The 15,018-nt window shown below is 33.2% G+C and overlaps 1 protein-coding gene across 2 annotated transcripts in view; it reads left to right on the plus strand.

Moving 5' to 3' along the window:
* ARID5B (AT-rich interaction domain 5B) overlaps window positions 1–15,018 on the plus strand; it is a 418,659-nt gene that overhangs the window by 332,216 nt on the left and 71,425 nt on the right. For both annotated transcript variants that reach the window (XM_053692259.1, XM_053692260.1), the window contains 2 exons: window positions 2,286–2,505; window positions 9,986–10,038. In XM_053692259.1, the coding sequence (XP_053548234.1) occupies window positions 2,286–2,505; window positions 9,986–10,038 (273 nt within the window). The remainder of the gene's footprint in view (window positions 1–2,285; window positions 2,506–9,985; window positions 10,039–15,018) is intronic.

Below are 15,018 nucleotides of genomic sequence, written 5' to 3' on the forward strand. Positions count from 1 at the left end.
CCAGTCTCAAAATACCAGTAAATCCTCCTTTGAACAAGGAACATGGCAACCTGGCCTCATCAGTGAGGTGCATCTATAAGCCTCTAAGCACATTGGGCAACGAGTCCATGTCTGGTTTCCCCCATCACCCTTAAGGAGACTTCCCCGGGATCATAATACATATGCATACAGAAAGAGAAGTGCTCTACCAGAAATGAACAATAGCTCAGTAACTTGTTCTATGGCGAGCTACCACCTAGAAGCAGCCTCTTTTAGCCCAATTGAGCTCTTCCCAGAGGAGAACTTTATTGAAGTATATCAGTCTGATCTTGTGTAGTAAGGTCAGTCCAGTCCCAAAATACCAGGCGATCCTCCTCTGAACAAGGAACATGGCAACCTGGCCGCATCAGTGAGGTGCAGCCATAACCCTCTAAACACATTGGGCAAGAAATGTATGTCTGGTTTCGCTATCACCCTTAGGGAGACTTCTCAGAGTCATAATACAAATGCATACAAAAAGAGAAGCTATCTACCAGGAACAAACAAGTAGCTTGTTCTATAACAAGTTACCACCTAGGAGCAACCACCTAGGAGCTGCCTCTTTTAGCCCAATTATGCTTTTCACAATGGAGAACTGTCCTGTAGTATATCAGTCTGATCCCGCCTAGTAAGGTCAGTCCAGCCCAAAAATACCAGGCAATCCTCTAAATTTAATTTTTTTTTACCCAACAGTTATTCATTAAGGTGTTAACTATATTGTGCTAACCTTAGCAGAGTAATATATATAACTTAATATGTTTAGTATGTTCATACTTATATTGGGTTTTTATAATTTTCTTGTGAATAGAAAATAGGTGAATGGCCATTTTTTATATTCCAATTAAATCCTACCAGTCATATGTTTTAGTAACTTAATAAATTTAACTTTTGTTAAAACAAATATTACATTTTGCTATATTGAATGTAGCATATGGATATTTAATGTTTATTGAAAAAAAAAAATCATTAAATTGAGATTTGAATATTATTTGTATGGATTTATAAATAAATAAGTCTATTTCAACATTTAAATGTGCTTTCACTAGTTAAAGGAACATTAAATGTTGCTTAACATGTTACTTAACTCTTCAGTTTTAATTTTTTTCCAAATACCTAATTTGCCTCGTAAAACTATACTTACCTTTTGTACAAAGCCATCCTCTTCTGCGCTGCATTTTTTTCAACTATTGCGCCACGGGCTCACTGTCTAATCACAGTAAGCCAGATCGGGGCCTTCAACTACATGTAGCGCCCTCCCCGGCTAGGTAACACAGCCAACAGCTTTACCTAGTGCGGGAGTGTGCTACATGTAGTTTTAGCGTGATCAGTCTGTGATTAGACAGTGAGCCCGTGACGCGCTAGTTAAAGGGACAGTCTAAACCAAAATACATTTTCATAGAATATAATTTTAAACAGTTTTCCAATTTACTTTTATCACCAATTTTGCGTTGTTCTATTGGTATTCTTAGTTAAAAGCTAAACCTAGGAGGTTCATATGATAATTTCTAAGCTCTTGATGACCACCTCTTCTTTCAGGGCATTTTGACAGTTTTTCACCACTAGAGGGTGTTAGTTCATATAGATAACACTGTGCTCACGCACGTGGAGTTCAGGTGAGCTAGCTCTGATTGGCTAAAATGGATGTCTGTCAAAAGAACTGAAATAAGGAGGCAGTTTGCAGAGGCTTAGATACAAGGTAATCACAGAGCTAAAAAGTATATTAATATAACCATGTTGGTTAAGCAGAACTGGGGAATGGGTAATAAAGGGATTATCTATTTTTTTTAAACAATAAAAATTATGGTGTAGACTGTCCCTTTAAAAAAAAAACTGCTGGTCAGAAAAGGACAGATTCACACACAAGGTAAGTATAGTTTTATGCGTCAAAGTAAGTATTTAGAAGAAAAAATTAAAACAGAAGGCCATCCTTATGTTACATAATTCTGCACATAATTTACTACGCAAAGCAGAGGAAATTGTACAGCTAATAAAAGGGATTCATATTTATTTTGCATTGTATATTTTTTACTAGTACATCATTGAGATATCCCTTGGCAAGTCTGTTGTTTATACACTGCTGCAAATTTAGCTTGTAAACGGTATTATGTTTAAAAATTAAGCTGGCACTAAAACATAAACTGATTTTAGTACCCAAAACATCTGCAAACTTCATACATGCTGTAAAAACGAAATAATTACACCATAAAATGTTATGGTTGATCAGTTTTAGTCTTACATGCTCTATTTTTTTTTATTTATTTTTTTAGGTAAAATGTGAAGTGAAGACAACTTTACCAAAATCAAAGACAATTAACAGCATCTGCAAGAAAACATCAACTGAAGAAAAAACAAAGAGCGGGGCAGGAGATATTTGCAAAGCAGATGAAAGCAAAGCAGAGGAGCAAGTCTTTTTAGTAGCACTATATAAATATATGAAACAACGGAGAACACCCATAGAGAGGATACCATATTTAGGATTTAAGCAGAGTAAGTTGAGGATTTGATTTCCTTTTTAACATTTAATCTGTATACATGATTTCCTAGTCAAAATATTTGTTATATTGTATCTGGTTCTTTTATCTCTAATAGTTATTTTAGCACATGAGAAAAGCAATATGCTTGTTTTTATTTTGTTTTTTATTTTCGTCTTTTTTTTCTTATATTTGCTATTAGTAAAAAAAAAAAACATCCTTAGACTTACAATTAAAGGGACACTTAACCCAATTTTTTTCCTTTCATGAGTCAGATAGAGCATGCAATTTTAAGCTACTTTCTAATTTACACCTATTGTAAATTTGTATTCGTTCTCTTGCTATCTTTATTTGAAAAAGCAGGAATGTAAGCATAGTAGCCGGCCCATTTTTGGTTCAGCACATGGGTAGCCCCTGCTGATTGGTGACTAAATGTAGCAAACCAATCAGCAAGTGCTACCCAGGTTCTGAACCAAAAATGGGCCGGCTCATAACCTAACATTCCTGCTTTTTCAAATAAAGATAGCAAGAGAATGAAGAAAAATTGATAATAGGAGTAAATTAGAAAGTTGCTTAAAATTGCATGCTGTATCTGAATCATGAAAGAAAAAATTTGGGTTTAGTATCCCTTTAAATGTATAAATGCACTAAACAAATTATTGAATCATATAGCAGATCTATCTATCCATCTATCATCTATCAATCTATCTATCTATCTATCTATCTATCTATCTATCTATCTATCTATCTATCTATCTATCTATCTATCTATCGGTCTTGTTTCTTTTTTCTTTCTGTATATTTATATATTTTATTATGTATCTGCTTGCCTTCATATTTCTCTATGGTATTGTGTCTCACTTTTTCGCTTTAGATGTATAAATCTATCTTTGTTTATCTGTGCCTATCCTGCATCATCAACACATGCACTTTGCTGTCGCTGGTTGTAATAGGCCATTAACAATTATAATTCAGATATTATAAGACAGTTTTTTATGAATCAGATGTCTAAAATGATCTTTACAAAAAGCTAATCTAATTTTAACTGTGAATAAATTTGGTCCGGATGTTTATCATTGGTTTGTCTGTCCTGTGGGCTTTTTGCAATTAAAGCTGTTTCAATGATAAGTCAATGACTTTTTCTATGATTGACCGATCAAAGAAAATATTTATGACTTACAATTTAATGGCAACCAAAGCAGCGTTTTTGTTGCACAAACCAAAGTCCCTTTGACCTTTTGCATCATTTGAAATATGTTCCAGATATTTTTTTTGCATTGAAACCATGTGTTATTTTTATGAAGAATGTCACCCCTGTGTGTTTTACATAACAATTTACATACCTAATTGGCAGTGATTGCTGCAGAACTCTTGCAGCCATGGTAAACTTGGAATAACTGTAGATGATTATAAGGTTTGTCTTGAAAAAGCCTGCTTGAAATAGAAGTGAAATAAATGTGCCCTGCTCAGCTTTGTTACATTTATGCATTAATTTAGATTAAATCAAGACCCAAGCAAATCTGTTAATGGCTTTAAAAACATTGCAAGGTTCAGCCAGGCTTTCAGAAATGCTTTGTGTGGAAGAGAACATTTTCTAATTTTAATTTGTCTTCAATTTTTATGTAAACAAATGAGAAAGTACAAATAAACAAGCCTTAAATCCTGGGTTATGGCTGCTTTTAATTTGCTGGTTGTTGTTAAAAGAAAACACCACCAGGAAAGTGAGCAAAAGTAAAAAAAAAATATTTGATCTTAACTGGATTACATGAAACCAGTTTTGCGACTTTTATCTATGAGATTTTTTAATTTTATGGTTACATCATTGTCAAGGTTGTTAGCTTGCACGTAACATAAAATATAAATAGTATTTGATATAGCACTGTCCTCTAGATTTACAAAATCATTTCAATTTGCTTTAAAGAGCAGTGATCTAATTGTTTTATTACAGGTATTGTTTTTTAGCCTCATTTTATGAATGCATAAAGTTTAATTCATAAACATAAAACTTTTGTAATATTGCAATATATATATATATATATATATATATATATATACACACACACACATATACTGTATATATTATATATATATATATATATATATATATATATATATATATATATATATATATATATATATATATACATACAGTATATATATATATGTATATAACTATAACATTGTAACTAGTGATGTGAATATCCTTTCTGTTATAAAAATGGCATGCTTTAGTTCATTAGAGAGGGTAATGATTTCATTACTAACCATAGTTTACTCTTGTTAATACCCACAATGAGGTTAAACACATAGGTAAAGTCCTGCTCAGCATTGGAGTTCCCAATTAAAATAACAAATTAAAGGGGAGAAAAAAGTTAGGATCTTATGTCCCTTTAAGGGTAGCTATTATTTATATTCAACATTTCTTCTAGACTTTTGTATACTGAACTTTGGATTGGGCTATATCCCATTTATTTTTATACCAACTTCTTATTTCACAAAGATATACGAAAAACATTGATGATCCTTAGAAACTCAAAGGACCATTAAATACGTAGAATTGTGTAACCAACAAATGAATAGCAAAAAGAAAATGCAATAGCCTTACTCTGAATTTTAAATGAGCAGTACATTTCTTTCTGACAAATTTTAACATTTATTAAATTTGCCTTCCCCCTGTGTCATGTGATAGCCATTAGCCAATCACAGACTCATATGTTTACACTATGAACTCTTGCACATGCTCAGTAGTAGCTGTTGCATCAGAAAGTGTGTATATAAAAAGACTGCATAATTTAATAATGGAAGTAAATTGGAAAGTCTCTTAAAACTGCATGCTCTATCTGAATCATGATTGTTTAATTTTTACTTTAGTTTCCCTTTAAAGGGACATAAAAGATCAACAACATGTTTTAAAAAGGTTCGTCATTTTATTATTGTTTCATTACTTGATGTTTTTAATCCCCACACAGTGGTTAACACCTGCGAAAAATTAGCTCTAGATAAGGAAAGCAGTAATGGTCATGAGCTGAACATGGACAATGATTGGCAGCATGATACAAGATCGGCTTAATGTCCACATCTCTGGGCCAGTAGTGCATTGGCAATCTGGAGCTCTATTTATGAACTTACCCCCTTCACATTATTTTGTTTAAGCAATAGAGCAATGATAAATTGCTCTAGCACATACATTTTTTATTATTACTCCAGTATATCCCTTTAAAAGCTCAAATATAAAAGTGTATGCTCAATTAAGGTATGAAAATGTTACCTTTAAAATAAATAAGCACTTATTTATTATTAAAATAAATAAAGAGTAGTTACAACAGTTTTTAGTTACAGTATTATCAAACAACATATTCTACTCCTAAATAATTCAAGCAGTTGTTTATTATAAATAGTTGTTCCTCTTTTACATTTCTCTGTTGTAGCTAACTGTAATTAGTTGTCATTTAAGGTTTAACGACCTTTCTCAGATTTGTGAAAGGCACACATTCTTGTTCCCATCGCCTTAAAGGAAGTATAATTTATTAAGTCTTATGAAAATGCCCCCTTTTTGTTTTGGAAGTTCCATTTTTTTTAGTTATTTATAACAGTTGATTGTTAGAGGTGTGTCTGTGCGTTACCACATTAAACTTGTAATTTACTGTAAAATAAATATTTCAGATGGTCTTAGGAGTTGGAAACAAGAGCACCCCCTAAAGGCAATTAAATATATATATATTTATTTATTTTTTGCACAATCAGTTTTGCTCTTATTTACAAATGGAGTTTCTCAATACACAAAATAAATAATTTTGAATAAAATGTGAAACTCCATTTAGAAAATTCTTAAAGGGAAAGTCAAGTCCAAAAAAAACTTTCATGTTTCAAATAGGACATGTAATTTTAAACAACTTTCCAAATTAGTTTTTATCACCTTGCCTCAAAGCTTCTCGAAAAAATAGTATATGCATGCCTATCCCATTTCCTTACGTTAATCTGGATTTCATCCCCATCACTCCACAGAGACAGCTATTGTTAAGGTTACCAACGACCTACTTACAACAAAATCAAAAGGCCACTTCTCTCTGCTTATCCTCCTTGATCTTTCCACAGCCTTTGACACTGTTGACCACCCTCTTTTGCTCCAAACCCTCCAATCCTTCGACATCTGTGACACAGCCCTTTCGTGGCTCTCTTCCTACCTGTCGAACCATACCTTTAGTGTAGCCTTCTCTGGGGCCTCCTCTGCCCTGTCACCACTTTCTGTCGGAGTATCGCAAGGCTCTGTCCTCGGTCCCCTTCTCTTCTCAATCTACACGTCATCACTAGGTTCCCTAATAAAGTCCCACGGTTTCCAATATCATTTGTATGCCAACGACACCAAAATCTACTTCTCTGCACCAGACCTATCTCCTTCCTTGCTAACCCGTGTCACTAACTGTCTTGTTCACATCTCTTCCTGGATATCCTCTCACTACCTCAAGCTAAATCTCTCCAAAACTGAGCTCCTCATTTTCCCCCTTTCTTCAAAAATCTCCACCCCAATCTCTCTATAACTGTCGACAACTCTATCATTACCCCTACCCCGCATGCCCGATGTCTCGGGGTCACATTTGACTCAGATCTTTCTTTCACTCCTCACATTCAGTCCTTGGCTAAAGCCTGCCGCTTCCACCTTAAAAATATCTCTAAAATTATACACTTCCTTACACAAGACACAACTAAGATTTTAATCCACTCTCTCATTCTTTCCCACCTCGATTACTGCAACTCTGTCCTCTCTGGTCTTCCCACCTGCCGCCTAGCTCCTTTACAATCCAAAATGAATGCCTCTGCCAGACTCATCTTCCTTACACGTCGCTCTTCATCTGCTGCACCTCTCTGCCAATCCCTTCATTGGCTTCCTCTTGCCTCTAGGATCAAACACAAAATTCTCACTCTGACATACAGTACAAAGCCCTCAACTGCACTGCTCCCCCCTATATCTCAGACCTTGTTTCCAGATACTCTCCCTCCCGTCCCCTTCGCTCTGCTCATGACCTCCTCCTCTCTGGTTACCTCATCGCACTCCCGTTTACAGGACTTCTCCAGACTGGCTCCCATCTTGTGGAACTCTCTGCTTCGCCCCACAAGACTCTCCCCTAGTTTTGAAAGCCTCAAGTGCTCCCTAAAGCCTCTACTGCATACAACCTACACTATCCTTTCTTTATACCAGTTCCACTCCTCCATTGCTATCCCCTGAACCCCCTTAGCATGTAAGCCTAAGAGTCCAGCTGTTTGTAGATCACCTTCTTAAGAGCTGACTACAACAGTGCAACTCTTGGCAGGGCCCTCTACCCATTTGATCCCTATAATTGTTTTGTTGTACTACCCCTTTGTTTATAGCGCTGCGGAATCTGTTGGCGTTCTACAAATAACCGATAATAATAATAATAATCACCAATTTTGCTTTGTTCTCTTGGTATTCTTAGTTGAAAGCTAAACCTAGGAGGTTCATATGCTAACTTATTAGACCTTGAAGGCCGCCTCTAATCTAAATGCATTTTGATAGTTTTTCACCACTAGAGGGCATTAGTTCACGTGCTTCATATAGATAACATTGAGCTCATGCACGTGAATTTATCATGGAGATAGCTCTGATTAGCTAAAATGCAAGTCTGTCAAAAGAACTGAAATAAGGGGGCAGTCTGCTGAGGCCTAGATATTACCACGGTAAAATGTGTATAATTATAACTGTGTTGGATATGCAAAACTGGGGAATTGGTAATTAAAGGATTATCTATCTTTTAAAACAACAAAATTTCTGGTGTTGACTGTCCCTTTAAAATTGGTCACTGTTATATAAATACATTGGAATTAATCACTGACCTGCCACTATCACTAATGGCTGTGGCAAAGGTGTAAATAGCAAAACAATGTTTCTGTTATTTTTATCATTTGTTTATATCATGCTGTTAAATTCCATAGCACTGGCTGGATAGTTTGTACTATGATACCATGTACATCTAGGCAATAGGCACAGCTAATGAATTGCAGTTTAAACCTGAATGTTAAAGTTTGCCAACTTGCTGTAAAGCTGGCTACGGATTTGTACTGTATTTGACAAATTGTAGTGCCTTGGCAAAGATACTACATTAATGGCACTGCATCTCCTAGCAACCAAAATGAGAGGTAGAATTTAATAAAAATAGATTAATTAGCGGAAGTAAACAGCTGGATGAAAACAAAGTGTGTTGAATAAAAAAAGCACAAATTGGTAATCATGAATGAGAACTATAACCTAGTACAATATAATTCAACTTTAAACAAAATGTATTGCTTTCTATAAACCAAATACATTTACAATAAAATATGTATTATTTTTGTTTAAATTATAATAGTAAAACTTGTACTGCAGTAGTTAGCTTAAAATACCCTTAAAATACATTCAGAACAAATGATGAAGATATTATGGCTGATAAAAGTCTTGGTGGAGGTAAAATAATGTATTTGTTCTTCTCACCTACCTATATAGCAGTCATATCTTTAATTTATAAACTTTTTGTTCTACCATATTACCTGTTTCTTACCAGCTTTTAATATAAATGTATAATCTAATTTGGGTGTGTGTACACATTATAGATCTGTTCATCTTATATTGCAACTTATATACCAGTGCAACTTATATGTTGAAAAATATAAAAATGTAGGTATTTGAGAATTTATCTCTGCTTTTTACTAAGTGTTGCCGGACATTTTTAAATTTTGTGCGCAAATTAAGAATTAAGGGTTTTAGCGGTCATAAACATGTGTTTGTATATCTGTGAATAATTCTTATGCACTCTTAAAATTAGTGAAATATTTATATATATATATATATATATATATATATGTGTGTGTGTGTGTACACACATTATATCAGTGCTACGGAATTTGGCGGCGCTTTACAAATAAATGATAATAATAAATAAATGATAATAGTAGACATGTGCATCTTATATTGCAACTTATATACTAGTGAAACTTATATGTTGAAAAATATAAATAGATATAAAATAAAATAGAGAATTTATCTCTGCTTTTTTTCCAGTGTTAAATTTTGTGAACAAATTAAGAATTTAGATTTTGAATGGTCATAAACTTGTGTTTGCATATCTCTGAATAATTCTTATGCGCTCTTAAAACTAGTGAAACATAATATAATTGTGCCGTTTGCTCTGGCAAATTATTGGAATAGAAATGTCTTTACTTTTAACTTTATTTGACTTTCCCGACTTTGATGAGGCTTTATAATCTGTGTTATCTATTTATCTCTATTAAAGAAATTAATCTGATTACATTTCATAAATGAAAAGCACTGAGACTAAGTTTGTATTCAAATCATGGTATACTGTTTTCTTTTTGATTGCACAATAAGTCAACTTCAAAGTTATCGTGTTTCATTCTGTTTGGCATAAAAATGATTCCGTTTACATTTGTTTGAAATACGCTGGTTAATGCAATGCCTATCTAAATACTTATTGTCCTTCTAACAGTTAACCTTTGGACTATGTTTCAAGCTGCTCAAAAACTGGGAGGATACGAAACGGTAAGTACTTTAAGTAACTTCCTAAGAGAATAAATTGTGCAATTGTTTCTTGTTTAACAAAAGAAAGTCTAAAACAAACAATAATTTAGATTATTAAACCAGTACTGGAGACTAGCCTGATTATTTCCAGCTTTTGAAAAATTGTAAAAAAAAAAAAAATACAAGTGGAAAACATATGTAACTCTTCCCTGTCAAGGAAATTAGTTGGGTCCGTAATTTTTTCCCATGTTATTTTTTTTGTTGTATTTTTTTTTGTAAAAGCAGCCAAGATTGTTTAAAAGAAAATTTCACTTGGCAAGTTACCTGACATCTGTTCATGTCTAATATGCAGAATGTATTAAAAGCTTTAAAATGTTTTTGGCCATTAAGAAATTTTGTTTTGTACTTATGTACTTTAATTACTAGTGTATAACAGGCTATTGAGTACACATCTACTACCAGATAAACAGGAAGTTATCAATTGTTTATAATATTGTCTTGACTCATTTTATTAACTAATAGTATCTGACATTTACAGTCTATTTTTAGCTTGTGAAAAAAATTGAGTGAGCACTATGTTCTTTGAACCAAAAAAGCATTAGATAAAGTAGAATAGATTAGAATTTCTCCCTTCAATGTAGATATAGTTCTTATATTCAACACATCCTGATGACATCTGCAATAGAGAAATGAAAGAGGTCATTGCAGATTGCTTCCAGATTCTGCTTTGATTAAATAAGACATATTTCTGCTTAATTGAGAGATACTGTAATCTTAGCTATCTATTTCTTTGTAATTATACATATATGAATACAGGAAAAAAATTGTGGTTTTTGAAATAGTTCAAGCTATGTTCAGCATTCTTGTGAGAATACATTATGCAAACATTGAGAATACACCATATTAAAAGAATAAGGAATTGAATGAATGGGCAGCTCTAGGATGCAATTTAACCATTTCTGTCTCTTTTAGCAAATGTCTAGTTTATTCGAAATACACATATGTAGCATGTCCTAGCTTAAATGTGCAGCTCTAGGATTTTTTTTATTTGATGGAATTTGGCAGTGAAATGGTGGCATGAAATATACCAAAATGGGCCTAGATCAATACTTTGGGATATCTTCTAAAAATTTATATACATGTCAAGGGATATTCAGTGATTCCTGAAAGATATTAGTGTTCCAATGTAACTAGCGCTAATTTTGAAAAAAAGTGGTTTTGAAATAGCAAAGTGCTACTTGTATTTATTGCCCTATATCTTGCAAAGAAAGCAAAGAACATGTAAACATTGGGTATTTCTAATCTCAGGACAAAATTTAGACATTATTTAGCATTGGTGTTTTTTGGTGGTTGTAGATGTGTAACAGATTTCGGGGGTCGAAGTTAGAAAAAGGGTTTTTTCCATTTTTTCCTCATATTTTTATTCATTGGAAATTATAAGATATAATGAAAATATTGGTATCTTTAGAAAGTCCATTTAATGGCGAGAAAAACGGTATATAATATGTGTGGGTACAGTAAATGAGTAAGAGGAAAATTACAGCTAAACACAAACACCGCAAAAATGAAAAAATAACCTTGGTCCCAAACGGACAGAAAATGGAAAAGTGCTGTGGTCATTAAGGGGTTATAATTGCATGCTGTATCTGAATCATGAAAGAAAAAATGTGGGTTCCGTGTCCCTTTAATGCGCGTGATTAACACAGTAGTATACATTAAGTTTTATTAAACATAGGCACTTTTCTCAAGCTTAGATAAAACAAGGTTTTTCTATTAATAAAATTCATTTAAACGAATGTTAAAAAAAAATTAAATACATGCTAGACATATTTATTCAATTTAAAGATTAGCCTTAGCATAATATAATTATAAAGGTTTTGCTTTTATAAAGTATATAGTTTCAATAAAGTTTGAACTACTTTTCTATTTATTTCTGTGCTAACAAAGTACTTTTAAAACCCTTTTGGATTATTCTATGTTCCGCACAACCTCGTTTGGACAATTTCTCTTATTGCCTGTTTTTTTTATCTATCCCTAACTGTACTCTGCAAAAAACGATAGAAAAGGGAAACTTAAGTTAAAACATGGCGGCACCCATTACTTTTATCAGTGGAAATTTGTAAACCAACAATTTTCAGAGTTAAATTACAGAAAAAGGGGACAAAATAAAAGTATATTGCAATGTTTTTAACTATATATAATGAAACATTTTATATTACAGTATCATACTGTTTAATATCCCTTTAAAGAAAAGTCAAGTTGTAAAGTTCAAATGCCAATTAATGTAGGTTAAAGGGACATGAAACCCACATTTTTTCTTTCATGATTTAGAAAGAGAATGCATTTTTAAACATCTTTCTAATTTACTTCTATTATCTAATTTGTTTTATTCTCTTGATATTCTTTGCTGGAAAGCATATCTAGATATGCTCAGTAGCTGCTGATTGGTTGCTGCACATAGAAGCCTCATGTGATTGGCTCACCCATGTGCATTTCTTTTTCTTCAAATAAGGATATCTAAAAAATGAAGCAAAATAAATAATAGAAGTAAATTGTAATGTTGTTTAAATGTGTATGTTCTATCTGAATCATGAAAGAAAGATTTTGGGTTTAGTGGCCCTTTAAAGTTAAGTAAATTAGATGTGTTTCAAAAAATAATAATGCATAACAATGGTATTTCCTAAACTAATTAACTATCTACCTAATTAAGGCTTACACTCCAGTTGTTTAGCATTTTCAATGCAAAACATTTTTTAAAATTTCTTACAAAATGGTAGTTTAGTAACTACGGAATCACTCTTGTTGAAATACCTTACAGACCTGTGCCTGCCATAATGCTCATACATTGAGATCTCCTACATTCATACTGTGACACATTATTTATTTATTTTTATATATATATATATATATATATATATATATATATATATATATATATATATATATATATATATACGTATATGTTCTTCAGGCTTTTGTATCAATCTATCTCAAACATTTGCTCTGTATTTTTTTTTTTTTTTTTTTAGAATGGGGCAAAATCATGATAGATAGATATTGTAAATATGTAATATAAATGAAATATAATATGAATATAATTTATATAATATAATATTATATATATATATATATATATATATATATAATATTATAATTTTAGGGTACTTTGCTTAGCGTATCATGTTGATGTAGTATCTATGTCCAACCTTCTGCCTCATGTAGCTACCTTCATATGGTAAGGGAGCACTGATCGTGCTTCATTTACCATATAAAGGCAGACCGCTGATGCATACAGTGACACTCTGCTTGGACATGGTCATGATATTTATATGACATTATTTCTAGACATTTAGTCCATATTAGAGTATTATTCAAGGGTTGTATTATATATATATATATATATATATATATATATATATATATATATATAAATTTATATATATATTATCATTTATTTGTATAGCGCCACAGTGATAGGGGTATACAATGACAAGGATTTGTGATAAAATACAAAACATAACAAAATTAAACACATCTAGTACAGGAGGAAGAGGTCTAACAGTCTACAGGTTTATGGTGCAGAGACATAAGGTTGGGGGCAGCTTGTCACATCGGTTGTAGTTGCAGCAGTGAGTCAGGCAGTTCATGTATTAGTTTAGTTAGGATGAGAGATGGAGGAGAGATAGTAAGCCTCTCTGAATAGGTGGGTTTCAAGGAGCGTCTGAAGCTATACAAGGTTGGAGACAGTCTTATGGAGTGGGGTAGAGAGTTCCAGAGGACAGGAGCAGCACGTGCAAAGTCTTTGAGACGGGAGTGGGATGTAGAGATAACAGGAGTGGAGAGACATAGGTCAGAAGTTGATCAAAGAGAACGGGATGGGGAACATTTCATGATGAGAGAGGGAATATAGTTCGGTGTTAGACTGTTGAGTGCTTTGTAAGTTAGGGTTAACACTTTAAATTGTATTCTGGAGTGTATGGGGAGCCAGTGTAGAGACTGTCAGAGCAGAGCAGCTGATGTAGATTGGCGACTTAGGTGGATGAGTCTAGCAGAAGCATTCATAAAAGTTCGGAGGGAGGAGAGGCAGTGTTTTGGAAGGCCATTTATAAGTAGATTGCAATAATCAATGCGTGACAAAATGAGGGAAAGAATAAGTATTTTTGTACTTTTTTGAGAAAGAAAGGGACAAATTCTGGAAATGTTGCGTAGGTGTGAACAGCAGGATTTGGTAAGCACTTGTATATGTGGGTTGAATGTGAGTTCTGAGTCAAGTGTGATCCCAAGACAGCGGACCTGGGGTGAGGTGTTGAGAATAGAGTCTCCAACCATCAGATAAATATCAGGTGTTGGATGTCTCGAAGAGGGGGGGAAGAAGAAGCAGCTCAGTTTTGGACAGATTGAGTTGGAGGTAGTGTGAAGACATCCAAGAGGAAATCACAGAGAGGCAGTTGGAAATCTGGTTGAGTAAAGAGGGAGAGATATCAGGAGAGGAAAGATAGATTTGGGTATCATCAGCATATAAGTGGTACTGGAATCCAAAGGAGGCTATAATGTATAGAGAGAGAAAAGCAAGGGACCCAAGACAGAGCCTTGTGATACTCCATCTGAGAGAGGCATAGGATCACAAGATATGTTGTTAAAGGAAACTGAAAATGAGCGTTTTGTGAGATATAAGGCAAACCAGGAGAGGACTGTGTCTCGAATGCCAAATGAATGTAGTATTTTTAGGAGAAGAGGATGGTCAACTGTGTCAAAGAAGAATTAGTAAGGCGTAGTGGCCTTTTTCTTTAGCTGATTTTATATATATATATATATATATATATATATATATATATATATATATATATATATATATATATATATATATATATATATATATATTGGCCACAACAAATGAAACAGGAAAATGCATTCCACTATGATTTTCATCTTTTCATCCCTAAACTGTACTAGATTTGCAAATTCTTGTAAATTGGTCAAAATAACAGCATTAAATTCTTT

This window comes from Bombina bombina, chromosome 9 (assembly GCF_027579735.1).
Source record: "Bombina bombina isolate aBomBom1 chromosome 9, aBomBom1.pri, whole genome shotgun sequence".
Taxonomy (NCBI): Eukaryota; Metazoa; Chordata; class Amphibia; order Anura; family Bombinatoridae; genus Bombina; species Bombina bombina.